This window comes from Vanessa cardui, chromosome 10 (assembly GCF_905220365.1).
Source record: "Vanessa cardui chromosome 10, ilVanCard2.1, whole genome shotgun sequence".
In the NCBI taxonomy this organism is placed as follows: domain Eukaryota; kingdom Metazoa; phylum Arthropoda; class Insecta; order Lepidoptera; family Nymphalidae; genus Vanessa; species Vanessa cardui.
This window is the reverse complement of record NC_061132.1, coordinates 7,951,316-7,970,765: the sequence shown is the minus strand read 5'-3', so window position 1 is coordinate 7,970,765 and position 19,450 is coordinate 7,951,316. Positions and strand designations below refer to the sequence as shown.

General features: G+C 32.1%; 1 protein-coding gene across 1 annotated transcript; it reads left to right on the top strand.

Moving 5' to 3' along the window:
- The first annotated feature begins 615 nt into the window (after positions 1–615).
- LOC124533296 (fatty acid synthase-like) lies at positions 616–18,913 on the top strand. Its single transcript, XM_047108510.1, has 40 exons — positions 616–662; positions 881–1,026; positions 3,524–3,716; positions 4,237–4,357; positions 4,671–4,874; positions 5,129–5,245; positions 5,330–5,508; positions 5,639–5,781; positions 6,115–6,318; positions 6,393–6,579; positions 6,709–6,871; positions 7,291–7,460; positions 7,777–7,928; positions 8,088–8,271; positions 8,686–8,834; positions 9,546–9,730; positions 9,821–9,940; positions 10,432–10,541; positions 10,623–10,813; positions 10,924–11,084; positions 11,168–11,425; positions 11,709–11,826; positions 11,927–12,175; positions 12,351–12,782; positions 12,870–13,019; positions 13,086–13,201; positions 13,275–13,428; positions 13,507–13,678; positions 13,758–13,870; positions 14,096–14,260; positions 14,342–14,514; positions 14,592–14,741; positions 14,822–15,031; positions 15,367–15,475; positions 16,233–16,392; positions 16,688–16,853; positions 17,292–17,442; positions 17,870–18,043; positions 18,114–18,219; positions 18,299–18,913. Exons 2-40 carry the CDS (start codon positions 910–912, stop codon positions 18,868–18,870), a joined length of 6,948 nt encoding a protein of 2,315 aa, XP_046964466.1. The 5' UTR covers positions 616–662; positions 881–909; the 3' UTR covers positions 18,871–18,913.
- Positions 18,914–19,450: the final 537 nt, after the last annotated feature.

Sequence of the window (19,450 nt, the reverse complement as noted above, 5' to 3'; positions counted from 1 at the left end):
GATCAGGTTTTTGAAATTGTCCTTAAAGAATAGCACTATTAACATCAAGTGTCAGGCATCGTCGATTCCGTGGCGCCTGAGAGAGAAGGAGAGGGTACTGCTGGTTTTTCAGTGTTAGTCGTCCTGGCCACCGACGACACCCACAAACCTCCTACTTCGCTCTGCAAAAAAACCGATGCCTTCATTAATCATCTTTTATATCTATGAATTGAAAACAAAAAGTTTTTTTTAATAATGACTATATAATATTGTTTCTTAAATAACTTCTTAATTAACTGCTGTTAATAACATTTTCTTTCAGAAAACTGTTTAAGAGTACTGTATTTTGTTAATATTATGATTTAAAACCATGCAGTCGAGCGGGCGGTTTAACACATCAACGAGGTAGTGAGGCGGTTAAGAATATAATTTTATATACACTTTTAATAATCCTCAAAACTACTTTGAAAAAACTGTAAAGAAAAATAGTATTTCCTGAACAGAGTAGCGCGATAAAGTTAATACGACAATGTAAATAAGGTCAAGTGAATTGTTTTTTATCATTTATAAATACTAATTAATGTGCAGTATAATTACATGTGTTCAAGTAAAATATAAAATCACTTAGGGAATCAATGTTATCATAGTTGACCAAGGATTAAACAATACAAAACGCACTTGAGGTGAAACATTACTTTTCTATTATAAAATTATTTGTTTCTTTTTACATATTATATATTTTACTGTATTTAAAGTAATTACTAAGAAGTTTTTTTTTATATAAGACGAACAGTTCTCTGCATTTTACACGTGAAATCTTTTTCCAAATAGTGTAGCAAAAAAATTATGGAAATACTCTTATTTCTTATTTACATAGAATAAAGTGCATAAACATTTACAGTTGAAAATCAAATAATAACATAATTGAAGATGCCATCCTTTGAGAGAAAACCGGACGAGAGTAAAAGAATTGTCATATCTGGCGTTGCTGGTCTTTTTGCAGGAAGTCGCAACGTGAAAGAACTATCCAATATCCTTTACAATAAGGTTGGTACAAGACAATCATTTAAATGTTTGCAAAAATGTCCAAATTATCGAAGGTGACTAATTTCGGTTGTACATTAATGTTAGACTACTCGCTCACTAAAAATACATGCACTTAGATCAAACCAAATCAAAATAAACTTTATTCAAGTAGGCTTTTACAAGCACTTTTGAATCGTCATTTTACAATTCAGTGAAGCTACCACCGGTTCGGAAAGTAGATTCTACCGAGAAGAATCAGCAAGAAACTCAGTGGTTACTCTTTTTTAACATTTAAAAAATACAAAGTCATGTTAGTTAAATACAATTATTTAAATAAATATATCCTGTTTGGAAGTCAACAGGTACAAAACTTACAAAATACATCTTATCTATACTTAAAATAAATCTGTAGAGATGTCAATTCTGTACATGAAATATTTTTCCAAAATAACTATCAGAGGTTGAAAAGGGGTCGATACTGATGGCAAAAATGCAATCAGTAAAATTTTTGTCTGTCTGTCTGTCTGTCCGTATAACCGTTATAGAAACAAAAACTACTCGACGGATTTTAACGAAACTTGGTACAATTATTTTTCATACTCCTGAGCTGGTTATAGTATACTTTTCATCACGCTACAGTCAATAGGAGCAGAGCAGTGAAGGGAAATGTCGGAAAAACAAGAGAAGTTACTCCATATTTTAAGCTTCCGTCGCGTATACAACCTTAATAGTTAAAGCTACATAGAAACTGAGTATTTCGGAAATGTTCTCCTTAAAATTATGTAAAAAATTTCCCATGACAGCCTTTGTCTATCTTTTATGGTTGACTCACAATAACACGTGTCACTCCCAATAGCTTAGTAGTTCGAAGCTTTCTGATTATATTTGTCTATTCCTGCGTTTATAACACTCTCAATCATCCCAAATTAAAAAAAATTAACAGTCTTAACTATTCCATAAAAAAGAAGCATAGAAATCGGTATAGACTTATAAACACCAAAGTTATACATTAAATACGTTAATAATAAAACTATCGCACGTGAATACAAAATCTATACTTACTTTTGTCGTAATTCCTCATAAGTATTATTTTTATGATTGACTGACATAATTTTTACCATTTTAGACATTTTTGTCCATGTGAATGTTCTGCTATAACTTGAGAACAGATGCACCGTGTATCTTTATAAAAATTGGTATACAGGAAAAACATGTGCTTGCGCAAATTATAGGCTATCTATATACCAAAGGAGATGTGTTTGTATGTGTGTCATTGATAAACTCAAAAACTATTTGATTGATCATTAAGATTAAATGAATCAAGAGATTATGCTATCCCCATTGATGTAACTCGCCACCAGGTAGCGCTGCGATATCTACACCGTTCAACCGATTGTCATGAAAATGAGTACGTACAAGTATTTTTAACGGAGAAAGTGATTGTTTCATCCGTATCATTAAAAATAACCAACAGATTATGAGTATCACGATGCATTTCTATGCCGATCAACCGATAAGTAAAAAATATGAAATAAAAAATGAAAATCATTAATAATCATTGAATCAAATAATTTAAATAAATAGAAACCACCATGCCATTGAAGAAAAAATGCTCGGAACATCAACAATATATGCGCAGCGTCATCCAAAAGAGCTACGGAAACAACACACCAACAAGAAATACATTTAGAAACAAATAGAATCCGAATTTCTACTTTGAGAGTTGCCAAAACAGTTAGTCAACCTAATGATCAAGTTCCAGATCTTCCAACAAGCATCTTCATCAAGAGATACTGAAAAACCTGACGAGCGACCAACGACTGGATGATCAACGATTAAAATAGACTTTTAATACAATTAATTTATGCGAGATCCAATTATGTTTATGCGAGCAGAAGATGGATACCATCTCGGACTGTATAAAAATATTCTCACGTTTCATGATATTCATTATTGACATGTACGCTATGGTCGAGAACGAACGATTAAACTACATTCGATATAACCTATCAAAACTCTGAGCCAAAGAGTACATTTATTTACGAGATACAATATCGAAAGATAAAGTAGCTGTTGATATTAGACAAAGATCTTCGTACAGTGGAAGTCCAAGACATATGCACGAATATGCTCAGGATGCTTTGACGTACGTTCGCAAATATTGACAAGGTTGTAAATGTAATAACATCGATATTCGATAGAATTAAAAATTTCATCGTACCTATATAACATCGTATAAGTTTATGGGTGTTATGACCAATCTGCAGCCTATCGAGAACATCATTGAAGAAGATGAAATAGATGACGAATATTAAATAATTTTTTTTTAAGAATTTGATTAGATCTCGATTGTTTTTTTTCTCTTTATTTGTTTCCTTATTATTTGTACATTGTTGATGATCAGTAATTAATTACAAAATGAAAAATTTTTTTTTTTTTTCTGCGACTAATGCCCAGCGAAGCGGGAGGGTATAGCTAGTAAAACAAATAAAACAGTTTAATTTGTTTATCAACGTAGGAGTATCCGATATCGTCTGAAAACTGTCGCTGGAAATATGAACATCCCGAAATCATACCGTATCTTGGAACAGTGCCCGGGCTGGATCTATTCGATGCTCAGTTTTTTAAGGTGCACTATCGCCTCAGTCAACGGATGGACCCAATGTCCCGTAAAGTTCTGGAGCAAGCATATCAGGCTATTTATGACGCAGGTAAGATACTTAAACCTAGATATATATCAACGTAAAATTGTTAATACCGTTAGTTTATAATCTATCTCATGCAATAGTAAACTGTAAAGATTATGTGATGACAAAAAAACATACAACTTTTATAATTTAACTGAAACTTACTTCCATAGATTATAAAGTACCGAATAAAAATGAAATGCTGCTAGCATTCTTGCCACCATTCCACGCGGTCAAGATTTATACAGTAACTAGTTTTAGTTCATATTTGTATATATATATTTAAGCATTTAATGTTGTTAATTCTTATGTTAATAAAGTTAGACAATTAAAATAAAAATGCCTTTAATTGTTAGCAATATACGATTCACAATCTCGCAGGATTGATTATAATCTAAAGGTATTTACAATTTTAAGGTGTCATATACATACCATATGAAGAGTATGTTATTGTTAAATATACTCGCTCAATTAGGCAGTGATAATTATCTAGGTTATTACCTAGGTTTATAAACAGTACTAGTTTTAGCATTTGATTTTTCAGGTGTAAGTCCGCAACAACTTGATGGAATGAAAACTGGTGTTTATCTTGGATGTGGATTCTCTGAAACTGAAAAGGCTTCGTTTTTCGATGAAACATCAAGGAACGGATTTGGTCTTACCGGGTATATATTTAATCATAATTACCTTTTTATAAACACTTAAAAAACAGAGGTAGCATATTATTCTATCATTTATTTTTATACTGGCCGATATCCTACCGCTAAACCGTAGTACTATGAATTGTTGTGTTTCGGTTTGAAGAGTGAGTAAGCCAGTGTAACTGAAAGTACAATGGACATAACGTCGTAGTTTCCAAGGTTGGCGTATTGGTGAAATAATATTTCTTACAGCGCCATTGTCTATGGTGGTGACTACTAAAATTTATCGACTAATTTGCTCGTTCGTCAATCCATACAATAAAAAAAAAACTTTCAGGTGTAACAAGAGTATGTTTGCAAATCGTATCTCCTACTGGTTGAACGCAAAAGGTCCATCACTAAGCATCGATCAAGCTTGTTGCAGTACGTTTGCAGCATTGGAAGCGGGATACCAAGCAATACTCCGCGGTGAATGTGATACAGCTATAGTTGCTGCTTCTAGTCTTTGCTTACACCCACAGTCTATTGTACATTACCATAGGTAAATATTTACTTTATTTGTTAGCATCGTTTGCATTTATTATTGTTTTAAATACGCAATATTATAAATAAAAAATATATATGAATTATGTTCGACATTAACTAATACAAAAAAAAAACATTTTTGTAGTCATTTATTTTCTACTTTAGAATATGAACTTTTGAAGAAATCCCTGAATGAATATGTAAAATTATTCAAAAGCGAGGAGATTTGATTGAAGAATATTTTAACTGATTATTTTGGATTTTTTTCAGAGCTGAACTATTAAGTCCAGATGGCAAAGTCAGATCATTTGATGCTAAGGCCAATGGATGTGTAAAATCTGAAGCCATCGGTGTCCTTTTCCTTCAGAGAGCTAAGGATGCCCTCAGGTATTAGAGATTTTTTATCATACACGATAAGCTATGGTAAATTCTTTTAATAATATTATTAAAGTTACACATACAAAATTTCAGAGTATATGCTGAAGTAGTACACGTAAAATCTCAATTTACGTCTTTAGCTAAAGGAGACAAAGGTCCTAAGTATGGATTTTACCGTAATCCAGCTGATACAATTAATTTTCTGAATACATTTTACGATGAAGCAAACGTTCCACCGCAAGCTGTAAAGTACGTTGAAGCTTTTGGCTCTGGTGAGTTCGATAAAACAACTATCAAACAAACAGTGTCGAATGTTCTTTCATATTTCACTCTTAATAAAAAAACATTGTTTTGCTGAGTCAGATTGACATGTAGGTTGTGATCGTAATTTGTTATTACTAGGTATACCGGATGCTGACAAAGCTGAACTTGAAGCACTAGGTGAGGTGTTCTGTAAGGGACGCGATGACCCACTTTTCGTTGGAAGTGTCACATCTAATATTGGTTATTCGGAAAGCGCGACAGGAATAGCTGCTATCACTAAGGTTAAATGTTTTACATAAGAATTGTTTACATTGAGGCTTAAAATCAATACATACGTACCCGTCATACCCGTTTATTTCGTAGCATTGTGGATTATCATGCAACATTTCTGCCATAAATCGCTATTGCAAAGTTTTTGGCTAAGAATGACCTCGCTCTTTGCTCCACATTACACTTTGCAATTGAACAATCATTTCTTTAATCATCATTTATTTAATCTTGATATGTTTCTGATTTACGTGTCACTAAATTCAAAATATTCATCTGCATTTTCTCTTAATTTGGAAATGACTAAATATAATTGAATTTTATTTATATAACATCATACATTATAGGTTTTGCTTGGTTACAACACCGGCAAAGTGGCTTCAAATCTACACTGTGATTCTCCAAGGCAGGACGTTAATGCGCTCAAAGAAGGTCGTATACAAATAGTAACTGAACATCACCCAATGAACCCTTCTTACGCCGCTGTTAATGGCTATTCTTACACCGGAGCTAATGCTCACGTTTTGTTAAAAGGCCACAATAAACCAAAGGTAACACAAAATACATAATTAAATACTATATTGGAGATTAAACTACCTTGTTCAATTCAATTTTTTTTTCGTAGGATATCAACCGTTACAAGACGACAATTCCTTATTTAGTAACTGTCTCTGGGCGGCAGGAGAGTTCAGTGCAACTTGTTTTGGAAGACTTGCTAACTCGTCCCATAGATCCAGAAGAACTAGCATTACTTCATAACATCCATGAAAAAAGAATATCAGCTCATCTCGGTCGAGGATTTACTATTTTAGGTATAAGACAGTGAATAAGTGCTATGATTAATATTATAAACAAATTTTGAAGAACGGTATCAAGTGGATCTCAGTCAATTTAAAGTGAATTTGGTATAGTGTTTAAAGATCTGATTTTCAATTTTACAGACACTAATGAGAAGAATGAAACTATAAGTTTATGCGAAAGAAAAGGTTATTTCGATGACGCGACGCGACCGCTATGGTTTGTGTACAGCGGTATGGGCTCCCAGTGGGCGGGCATGGGAACAGAGCTAATGCGAATACCAACATTTGCTGCTGCGATTCAACGGTACTAGTACATTTTCTATAGTCGCTATATTTTCTCGAGTATAGTGTATGATATTTTGTTGTCATTTTTGAGCGTATGTATTTAACAAAATGTTATTGTTCAGTTTGCAGATTTTACTATAAATTCTTACTTAATAAAAGTACCCTAAGTTACACTTCATTACATCAGCTATCTACGAACAAGTGTTGATGTTGTTTTGGTATATGAACCGTGTGTACATACATATGCATTTAGTAAAAAAGCACCTATTTTATTATTGCAAACAAACACTTTAATTTTATTATATGTATAGATAAACGATAATCAACAAGTTTCTACATTTCTGTGTTTGTACAAAAACGAAAACACTCTGAAGTGAAGATGGATATGCTGAGTTAGTTAAAAGTAATGTTTTGAAATGATTATTATGTCATTTATAGATGTCATGCAGTTTTGGAACCAAGGGGCGTAGACATCGTTAAAATTATAACCTCACCTGATCCGAAAACCTTTGACAATATTTTAAACTCGTTTGTTGGGAATGCGGCAATACAGATAGGGCTGACGGATGTACTCAAAAATTTAGAAATCATTCCAGATAAGGTTATAGGTGAGTAAAATAAAGATAACACATTTTTAACTTCAAGGCCCTAAACATCCTTATCTATTTATATCGATGACCCAAGAAAATCTGTTTAAAGATAATCTTATGAAGGTCATGAATAAATATACTCTTATACTCATCAATTTTGCACTTACAACCCTATGCATGTTTTATAAAAGAACAGTCTGTTAATTTTCTGGTACTGATCGAAGTCTTACTCAGTTGTTGAGTGCAAGTATAAATAATCAAGAATAGGATTTTAAAATACATTGCTTCTTATTATTTCCCATTATCAAAGAAGAGGGTCTCATTAATTTTGCAGGTCACAGTGTAGGGGAATTGGGATGCGCATACGCAGATGGATGTTTCACAGCGGAGGAAATGATTCTGGTCGCGTACAGTCGAGGTCTCGTATCTATTCAGACCCCGTTTATTGTCGGATCAATGGCTGCAGTTGGAAGGGGTCATCAAGAGGTTTTGATTTTTTTTATATCTTTACCACCACAAAACATGTTACGTATTCATTTCTATTTGATGATAGAATTTGTGATGTGATTCTATAGCCAAGTAAACGCTTTTTGGACCTGCTGCCCTAGTACCAATAACATTTTTGATAAATAATTTATGTTTTAGATAACTAAAATGCTTCCGCCTGAAATTGAGGTTGCTTGTCATAATAGTTCTACGTCATGTACTATTTCTGGACCAGCAAATATAATGAAGGAATTCATATCCCAATTAACTTCTAAGAAGATATTCGCTAAGGAAGTGGCTTGCTCTAACATTGCTTATCATTCAAGATACATAGCTGAAGCTGGTAAATTAATATTTAATTCAAAGTTGTTAGTTATTAAGATAAAACAATACACCTTATTAATTTAATTTTACACATTTTTGCAGTATAATTAAACATAAACTAATTTGAGTAACTTTTTGATTGTATTGTGCATTATAGAGTTTCTCTTGAGTTGCAATTTTATTGGTCATATGAACAAACGTAACAAAGTCTACAAAATTAGTGATTTTATAAAAATATGTAGTAAAAGTATTTAATGGATTCTAATGGCCGCTTTAATTTACTTACTTTTTGTTTTATTATCAATTTAGTAACAGAATACAGTAGTATTAGGCACTACTAATTGTACTATTCAAGGAAAATGTGATTTAAACATAGACAATATTTTTTTTAGGTAATTAAATTTTTTAAGTAAATAAATGTAATATGTTTAAGGTCCCGGTTTATTGGAGCATTTAAATAAGGTTATTAAAAAACCGAAACTTCGTTCCGAGCGGTGGGTTTCTACATCAGTACCACAAGACAAGTGGGATGAACCCTCTGCAATGTACTCTTCGGCGGAATATCATACAAACAATCTACTTGTAATTATATTTTTATAATTATTATTAATTCTACGTAACATATTACATGGTTATAAGCCTTATAACCAAGTAGTTATTATTTTATTAGTAGTTATTATTTATTAACCTCAGAAAGGTACTCGGGACAGAGTGTAAAGGAGGTAAATATGATTCTTAGCTACTTGCGCGACAGGTAAATTGTGTACGTGGGACGGTGCGATTACCCGGAGGGAAGTATATTGCGTGGGTCTACAGAGATCGGTCCTAGGATCGCTCCTGTGAAATCTCACGCACGACGCAGTTCTGCGTGTCGAGCTCCCCGCAGGCATCAGCGTCATCTGCTACGCGGACGACACGCTTGTGCTGGCATGCGGGTTGACCAAGTTGTTCGAGATGACCAAACGGCTCGCCGAGCTCGGAGTCGAAATCGTCGACGTAAAAATCTGCGAATTGGGCCTTCGGATAGCGCCGCATAAGATCGAGGCGATATGGTTCCAAAAGTGGCCGGTGAGCCGGAAACCGCCCCGTTCGCAGATCATTCGAATCCGTTGCGTTCAAAAAATCTAAGCGCAAAGACGACGGGTGTTTTATACGATGTAGAGAATTGAAGTCTGTGTTAATCTGGTAAATTCAGCCTTCGTTAAAGTTTTGGGATTATATAACGTATGGATCAGTTGTCTATTTTAAAATAAATAACACATTGTACTGCATGATAATTATTACTCTTTTCAGCGACCCGTGCTTTTTGAGGAGGGATGTAAGCTTATACCTCCTAATGCCGTGCTTGTAGAAATAGCACCACACGGCCTGTTACAGGCTATACTTAAACGATCTTTGCCAGTGACTTGCTTGAACTTGTCACTGACCCAACGTGGAAATTCGGATGGTATCAGCTATTTGTTGAAAACCATCGGCGAGTAAGTATATATGTAGATGGTTATTTTTTTATTATACTATTCTATTTAATTGAATAATAATATTTGAATAAAAAATCTGTTTCTTTTCAGGCTATATATGGCAGGGTTTAATCCGGTTATTAAAACGCTATATCCAAAAATCGATTTTCCCGTTTCGACTGGAACACCGATGCTCTCTCATTTAGTGGATTGGGTACATGATGAAAAATGGTGAGCTTCCCAAATAAACAGTATGTGTGTATTTATAAATAAATATGTGACTCTAAAACAATATTTATGCAAGAAAATGTTGTTCTATGCGAACCACATCGGGATCCTCTAAGATCAATTGTAAAAGTATACCTCGTTGTGAATAGTTCCATTTAAATTAATACATGAATATTTCGTATATCAACTATCAATTTATTTCTAAGTGAAGCTGACAACAGACGTTATCCTGGTAACACGGTAAACGGCAAATATGACAAAAATTGCATAGGTAAATATTCTGAAAATTACCAATTTTCTAAAAATTACTACAAATGATTAGAAAAGGCGAATGGGTAAATACACACCTGAATCCAAAACTATTTAGTGGTATTTAGAATTAAAATTTATAAAAGTAAAAGTGATCAACATTATAATTTATCAATTGCTTAAAATGCTTTACAACATTTTTATCTATTTGACTTTTATTTGTATTGTTAAATAATTGTTTTCAGGCAACTACCATTGTACGTGGCTGCCGATACAAGAGTGGCAGCTAGTTGCAATTTTGTCATATCTGTGCACGATGACGAACATAGTTACTTAAGAGGACATGTGATACGAGGTATAAGGATGCATAGATTTGAGGGCTGGAATATTGCAATGGAAATATATCGGTAACATAAATATTTTTTTTTTTTTATAGGAAAGAATGTTTATCCATTTGCAAGTGCTCTCGTGGCTGTATGGGATACTCTAGTGATGTCTTTGGGTCTAGAGAGGAAAAAAACATCGGTACAGTTCAATGATGTTAGATTCCATTCGCAACCAATTTTGAACGAAGAACGACAATTCCAATTGAGTGTAACATTACACCGGGGTAGTGGAAAATTTGAGGTATTATATTTTGTAATGTAATCATGAATTTCTTCAAATTAAATATTATGTATATTTTTAAACTTGTTCTCATATTTATATACTTATTAAATATTATTATTTCTTTGAAGGTTATTGGTGGTAAAACTGAAGTAATAAGTGGTTTCATTAAAGAGCTTAATGAAAAACAAACTCAGTCAAATCGGAGTGATAATGGCTCAACTGAAAATGAACCAAGTCTCAATGCTGAAGATATTTACAATCTGCTCTACATAAGCGATTACAATTACTTGTCAGTATTCAGTTTACTTGAAACATCTTTCAGTCACTTTTAGATGCTTTTGCCAAGCATTAAATATTTCATTATTTTTGTAGCGGCGATTTCCGAAGCATCCATTGTGCAAATGCGTCAATCACAAAGGCGAAGATATTGTGGCGTGAAAGTTGGGACACATTCATTGACGGCTTGCTACAACTGAATTTCTTAAGTGAAGCACGCAACACCACTTCTCAAATAAACTTTATTAAAAATATTGAAATTAATGTCAATGATCACGTTAGTAGTAATGGTGCAATGGAAAGCGGTTCTTCGATTATGACCGCACATCTCGATAGATTTAATAATTCGACAAGGTATGAATAATTCATTTGGTTTTATTTCAATGTCTTATAAGTTTTTCATTAAAAGAAATACCTAAAGGTATTTAAAATGATAATTTAGTGACAATAATTTAATTAGGTAATTATTATATTGCATGATAATGGAGTATCTACTACTATGTATGTAGAAATTATATTTTTAAGATATAATTAAAGTTATGACAATGACATGACAAAACAGTTTTGAGCACGATAGCTAAGAAAAATATAAATTGTGCTATGATAATAATACTATTAATATAATTTATTTTTCTAGATGTGGTGGAGTATTTTTGCAAAATGTCCAACTTCAAGACTTACCTAAAACAAATGGCGTCAATGATACAATGATTATTTTGAAATTTATACCACATTTCTCGACTACGACTACTGATGTAGGTCAAATATTATTTGGTGTAGAAAAGTGTTAAACGAACAATTAAATTTTAGGTACTTAACCTTATTATACTAAACCTCATTACAATTATTTTATAGGAGACTACTCTGCTTGATATGTACCTTCAAGAGGTAGCTGAAAACACAAATAAAGACATCATAAATATAACAAAGATAAATAATAACAATAAAGAAGATTTAACCGGCTCTAGATTGAGTGCAGTCGTTCGCAAATATGTAGAGAAAAAAATTAAACTTCGAACTGTCAGTAGAAACAAAATTCTAAACGATACGTCCCTACAAAACGTTGATCTTGTCTTAGTAGAAAATTTGTCTATTGATAACGATGTGAGTATGATGATTTGTTTCATGTCTATATTTAATTTAACTTTAAATGACCTGTGATTTTAACCAAGGGCTACAAGATGCCTTATGTTCAGGTCGATAAATAATTAACTAAGGGTATCGAGACTATCAAGTGCTTCGAGATCGCTTTAATTATTGTCTTTTAATTTATTTTCAGCTATGCCGATCTCTTTACAGCATGCTTAATATGAACACATTTATAATTAACAAAGAAGATAACGCTAATTTACATTCAACTCCACGACCATCATTGCTTTACCGTGTTGTATGTGCTCACAGCACAGGAAACAATCGCTTGGAACTTATACGCTGGAGACCATCTTCAGATGCCAGGGAAATAAGCGCAATTTCAGTTAATTCTCAATCAGATCTACCAATGCTTTTCTCTACTATCTCCAATATCCCTGATAATCATAACCTGATTGTGTTGTCCTGTTACCCGCCTTTACCGACATTAAAAAATATTGTTAAAGATTATAGAAAAAAATGTAATAAGAATATTTCCATGATAATGATCAATAAAACTTCTAATCTATTCGAGAGTGGGCGTCTAGGCTGCCCGGATCTAGCTTTTAGTGTTGTTGTTGATGTAAGTACAAATATTAAGTGTTTATAATAAGTGTTAGTAAATATTTAAAATTTGTTTCTTACGTTTACACATAAAATGCAATTATAGGATGTCATTGGCGGAGAATATTGTCTACCAATCCCCCAAACTTCAACCGTTGAAGGAGGCATGAGTTTAGAACATATGAGTATTGTTGACGCAAATTCTCTAAAATGGGTAGAGGTTCCAGAACCTACCGGTTCGGGTATCAAAGTCATGGTAAGTGTTGCAATTATGAAAATATTTTTAAACGAATTGTCGCTCAAAAAAATAAAATGCTTTCAGGTGCATTATGCTGGCTTAAGCATTGTAGACGCAAAAAAAATCACTGGTATTATTAAATCTACAAAACATGAATATCAAAATGTGTGTGGCATGGAATTTAGTGGAATTGTTGAAAGGTATATATAACTAGCATAAAAATTAAAAAATGGGTTTAATAAAAGAAAATTACATCGAATCTACTAATTTCAGAACTGGTTCTCGTGTAATGGGCTTGGTAGAAAATGGGGCTGTTAGTACGAAAATTCAAGCTCATCCAAATTTGTTGTGGCCAGTGCCAGAATACTGGAGTTTAGAAGACGCAGCGACTGTGCCTTTGGCCTATTGCCTGGCGTTGTATTGTTTGGTACGTGATTTTGTAGTACATATAATTATATACGATTTATATAGAATTCGATTAATAATTTAATTTTCTCTGTCGCAGTGCATAAAAAGTCATTTATTTTCTGGAATGCGTATCCTTGTCCATGGTGGAACTGGGGCTTTAGGTCAAGCAGTGATATCTATTGCTTTGGCACATGGTTGCGAAGTTTTCACTACTGTCAGTACTATGAGCAAAAAATATTTTCTTCGGAAATTGTTTCCCGAACTTAAAGGTATATTTTTTTTTATCAAAACGTTAACTATTATTACGTTTTAATCTTATGTACCAATGTTTTACGATGATAATTACAGATGATCATATCGGAAATTCACGTAATGATAGCTTTAGTGACATGGTGCTAAATATCACGAAGGGTCAAGGCTGTGACATCATAATATCAAATGTTAAAGGAGAACTAAGAAGTGTAAGATTTGTATTTATATATTAATATTTAATACTTATAAAATTTATCGTGTAATTTGTTACGGATAGGAAGATAAAATATATATCGATCTTCGAAAGGTACTGTAGTAATGTGAGTAGAGGTATGTGTCAAGGTCGCCTTGCCTTCATGTGTGTTATCAATAATAATAAAATGTTTAATTTTTTATAAGTACTTAGTAAATATTTATAAATAAAATAATTTTAGACCACTTTAAAATGCTGTGGACCATCTGGAATCACCATTGATACAACTCTACTACAAGATCAAGAAGATTACAACCTTGGTATGGCCTTCATGTTTTTCAGTAGAGGTTTTGCCACTGTTGATATAACTTCAATATTTTCATCAGGGAATATAGATAATATAAAGGTATTTTTAAAAATATATAAATTCAAATTACCATTTCTGTTAAAATGAACATGGAAACTTTGATACTTATTAATGTTTCAGCGCTTGCAACTTCTCGTTAGCGAGGGTATTGCACGAGGTTACGTTCGTCCTTTATCACGGGTTACTTACGGAGCACATGACGCACCTCAAGCCATTCGCCTGCTAGCTGGTAATCGTCATCGTGGAAGAGTATTGCTTAACCTGAAACAAATATCACCAATTGTCCAATCCAGGTAACCTTATCCGGTTTCCATTCGATTTTCTATTAAGTTGTTTATTTTGTTCTTTCATACTGTTTTTTATTTCGTAGATTGAAATGTTCGTCTGAATTAAATCATTTGGTTGTGTCTGACGATGACATTTTTGGCATACATCTAATTGAAAGACTTATAAGCCGTGGAGCTAAGAAACTATTTCTACAGTGGAAAAATCCTTCGAATATTATTGAGTTTAAAGCAAGGTATTGAATTATAAGTTATTTTTGGCATCTGGCATTGTAATATGACTTCTAATATTCTATTTTTTTGTAAACTTTTTAAGGTCTTGGGAAAAGATGGGTGTGAATGTAAATATATACTACGAGGATGTTTTGAACGCAGATAATGCTCGAGAATTGCTTGATAAAATAAGCACCTTCGGACCGATTGAAGGAATATATTTAATCGCCATTGACGATAATTACGCTGTTAAAATGGAGAATGTATTGAAACGGCTAACATTGATGAAGCAGAAATTTAATCCCTACTTAAAGTGAGTCTTTGATTTATTCTATTTTTTGTATACAAATAAAATATACGGTCTATATTATACGGATGAGTAAGACGTTTTAATACGGGTAACCTGAGGGTACTATTTTAATGTTAATTTTTTTTTAAAAATTTTTAATTAGTTATTAATTGCAGTCAAGTTTATAAGTTGTGTTAATTGTTCTATTATGCAATCGCCCGTGAAAGTTTTGCTAGCAAATGATATAAAATATAAATGAATCATACAAAAACAAAAGATAAATATCTCAAACTTGAAAACACACAATGATAGCTTAATAGTCACTCGTGTAACGTTTACAAAGATTATTATTTTTTTAGGTATTCTGCAATTATAAGAGTTGATAGCAAGAATGAAGAAAAAAGATGTAATATTGAACTTCAAAATAATGAATTACCGACTATTATCAAATTACCAAAACTGAAAGGCGTAAGTACATATATTTTAATTGTACCAGAAATTAAAAAAATAAATGTCGTTAGATACTTCGTTGGAACGAAGTTTCTTTCGCTATATAACGGACAAAATAAATAAATTTACAAAGTTGGCCAATCCCGTGTTTATTAAGAGTATTGCAAAAAGTAGGTTTAAATTATAACCTCTTTCTAAAGAAAGAGAGAAAAGCGGAATATAGTAAAAGATAGTCTTGAAAGACAATGCTTTTTCCTTACGTCACGATTACTGCTAACAAAACTGCTAAAACAACTTCATTGTAAAAAATGCGGAATCTTTCAATTTCATCTTCTATTTTTATATGACTGCCTAGAAAAGTAGTGAAATGATTTCAGAGTGCTTGTAAATTTATGTATTTTAATTCTTACTTATAACTGTTATAACTTTACATGCCTGAACAGTTTTGAATGTATCGTCAGAATCTTTAGGACAGTTACGTGTTTTTTTTTTATGTGATAGGTTGGCGGACAAGCATTTGGGCCACCCGATAGTAAGTGGTCACCATCACCCATAGACAATGAAGCTGTAAGAAATCTTAACTATTCATTACTTCGTCAATGTGCCAACAACATTGGGAACTAAGATGTTATGTCCCTTGTGAACGTTTCTTTAATTTTTAAACTATTTTTTAAGATAAACTAGCTTCCGTCAGTTTAGCAAGAATTAATTAACGGTGCTGAAGGACAAATGCTCAATCTTTAAAACATCTTTCATGTATACTTTTCATTTATAGATCAATGATTCTTTAAGAACTGAAAACAAGGATCTCATTTCAATACAAAATGCGATTGATGCTCTTGAGTTTACATTGACAACTCCCCAATTGTCTGGGGTTACTCTAACATGGTCAGATAAGAAAATGTCAATATTGGAACGTATATTTTCCATATCCGGTAATTAATATATCTTTAATAAATAGCTGTAAATAGAATATAATTAAATCGCTTTGTTAAGACTTTAATAAAGTGTTCAGTGATAGAAAAAGTGAAGCGGAGGAGGATTTTACAGCCTGGAAAATAGGCCACTTAATGTTTTTCGTAATTAAAAATTTATTGTTATTGTAAATATAAATGTGTTAACAGCAACAAGAGAATATGTGCAATTTAAGATAATGTGTCATCTGCTACTTAGAAGAATAGGACAAAAACGAAACACAAAATATGCAAATATTTTTAACTTTTTTTCCAGATATTAGTAAAGGCAACAAAATAAATCTAAACGATATAAATCTTTCAATGACACTTAAAGATTTGGGTATAGATTTATCAATGTTGGATTCTATACAAGCTTGTATGCGTGATCATTATAATATATCTCGCTCTCAAGATAATATTTTGAACATAACGGTTCAAGAGTAAGTAATTATTTAATAAATAACTAAGTATTAATAACGGAATGGAGTGTTGATATCTTACTTCCTATGTTTGAAGTCCTTAATAACTAAGCTTTTACAACCAAGATAAGTAACTCAACGAATGAGTGGAATAGAACTTAATGCCAATTAGAAATATAACAAAATCACAGTCAATGTAGTTTAAATATCAGACTCAAACATTTAAACTCCATTTGAATTCATTGAATTCATTTGACATTTACTATCTCAATCTGGTGTGGATTTCTGAAAACATTCTTAAAAATATCTGCCAATTAAATGATGATTATTAATTTATATGCCCTATATTAATTAGGTCATGGCAGTATAGAAAATATGCTCAATATCAGCAATTGCGAGCTGTTCGATTTTGAGTTTATGTTTGTTATAAATATATTTTGTATATTGTCACGTTTTTAGATTAATCGAGATAGAAAAAGGAGTTTTATCAAAGATACATAACGAAGAAACGCAAGGAATGTGGACGTTCCTCTCATACGTTGATAAAGATGAGCTACAAGCTACAAATAAAATGATATTTATGCCATCCCTGACTAGAAATGCAGCAATGGTACGGATATAATTTAAAAAAAAAAACAACTCTTCTTAATTATTACTAATACTCGTATTTCTACTTATCTTTTCTTCTCTTCTCTTCTTAATAAGATTTAGATTTGTGTAATTTTTCTTAACGACTGTAAGTCAATGACTTAGAATCGAGCATCTATAGCCATACCATTAAACTTTTGATTGTTTAAATAGAAAATAATTATGAATTTTGCTAAATTCTGTGCATTATACGAGTATAGCGTGCATAATTATGATCTATAATCAGTAAATAATATTTTAGATACTAGGGAAAACTTTCTTTCTTTCTCTTCTTTTGGAATAATATCTTTGTATATTATTAAAATTGTACTTGTATTTGAATTTAGATATTTCAAATCTTGAAGAAATATTATTTTGATTTATTCTATAACTACATTTTTAAATTATAGACTTCTGAAGAATTCGACTTGAATCAGACGTATCTCTGTGTGCTTCCTGGCATCGAGGGACATTATAAAAGATTCCACCACATTTGTGAGCGGCTGAAGCTTCCCGTTCTATTGCTACAGCCAGGTTTAGAAAAAACTGAGACTATATGCGAAACAGCCCAAAGATTGGTCGAGGTCGGCTTATATTTAAAACTATTTTATTTTTTTAAATGAATGATTACTAATTATGAAAATCTTTTTTTAGATAATGCCTAAAAAAGCCATGGAGCTGAACAAAAAATTTTATCTGCTAGGCTACGAATATGGCGTGTTTATAGCTTTGCAAATGGCTGCCTTACTGGAAGAGAAAGGTTAATATATAATAATGTATTCTAAAAAAATTACTTTTAATATATGTTAATGTGTAACCTCTAATAAATTAATTTTCAGGGTGGACTGGTACAGTTTTCTGCATTGGAGGATCACCGGATGAAATTTGTGAAATAATCAATAACAAACTACAGGAGTATGACACTGACGAAGCCTTACAAGTCGCCATTATAAGGCACATGTTTACTTTGATGACAGGCGCAGATACGAAACAATTGGATTGTTTATTAAGCAATGCCATTACGTGGCAAGAAAGAGTTGAGTGTTGCGTGAAAAACCTTCGAGGTCGGGTTGGTTATTCAAATCAATTTGCTCGTGAGCTAATTGAGACGACATATTCAAGAGTGGCACAGTTGCGAGGCTACAGGGCTGAACCGCGAGCTATTCAATCCCAACTGGTATCAATGCGTTCGAAATCAGCTTGTGATCAAACAGATTCATCTTTGCAAAGCTATTCGAAAAATCCAGTAATTGAATATGATTTGCATGTTCCATTTTCATATCTTACGAAGGACCCACAATGCGCTGCAATCGTCAATCGTCATCTCGATAAAGATATTCTCAAGGAATTCGAGAACGCCAATCTCTGTGAAACTTACCTCATAAATGAGGCTTACATTACCAATGTGTAAATATTTTCTTAAAACATGTGTAAAGTAATAAATATTTTTGTTGATTGACTTACAATTTGTTTCAATGTATAATCAATCATATTTATAGTACTTTTGTTTTATTTCTCATTTAAAATGTTTTTATCGTTATTTTGTACTCTGCGTATATTTTGATGTTTATGGTGTTCAATCTTATTAAATTATTATGAAAAATATAATATAATTTTTATTTTAAAATTAGTGAGATAATGTCAAGCAAAGTTGTCTCTTCTCTTGGGAGGAAGGTTTAAAAGTTTATTACATCACGCAATGAGACATACATATATATATATATACATATATATATATATATATATATATATATATATATATATACATATATATACATACAATGGATACACGTATTATTGTCATTCATTGATATCTCAGAAATACTTTGGACACATGCTAGATGTTTTGCTTTTTGCCGAGCATGAAAAAAATTATAAACTTAAATTATTTAAAAATAAATAACCAATAACTGTTCTCTTTCCACAATATATGAAGTATGAATAGATTTTTTAAAAAATCTTATTACCAACAAATATAATAAGGAATATAT

What these genes read in the sequence shown, in the direction of transcription:
- LOC124533296 (XM_047108510.1), top strand. Translation starts at nt 910, where the DNA reads ATGCCATCCTTTGAGAGAAAACCGGACGAGAGTAAAAGAATTGTCATA. An exon ending in CTTTTAGTGTTGTTGTTGAT is followed by an intron (nt 12,783 to 12,869) that starts GTAAGTACAAAT and finishes ATGCAATTATAG; the next exon opens with GATGTCATTGGCGGAGAATA. An exon ending in CAGCCCAAAGATTGGTCGAG is followed by an intron (nt 18,044 to 18,113) that starts GTCGGCTTATAT and finishes ATCTTTTTTTAG; the next exon opens with ATAATGCCTAAAAAAGCCAT.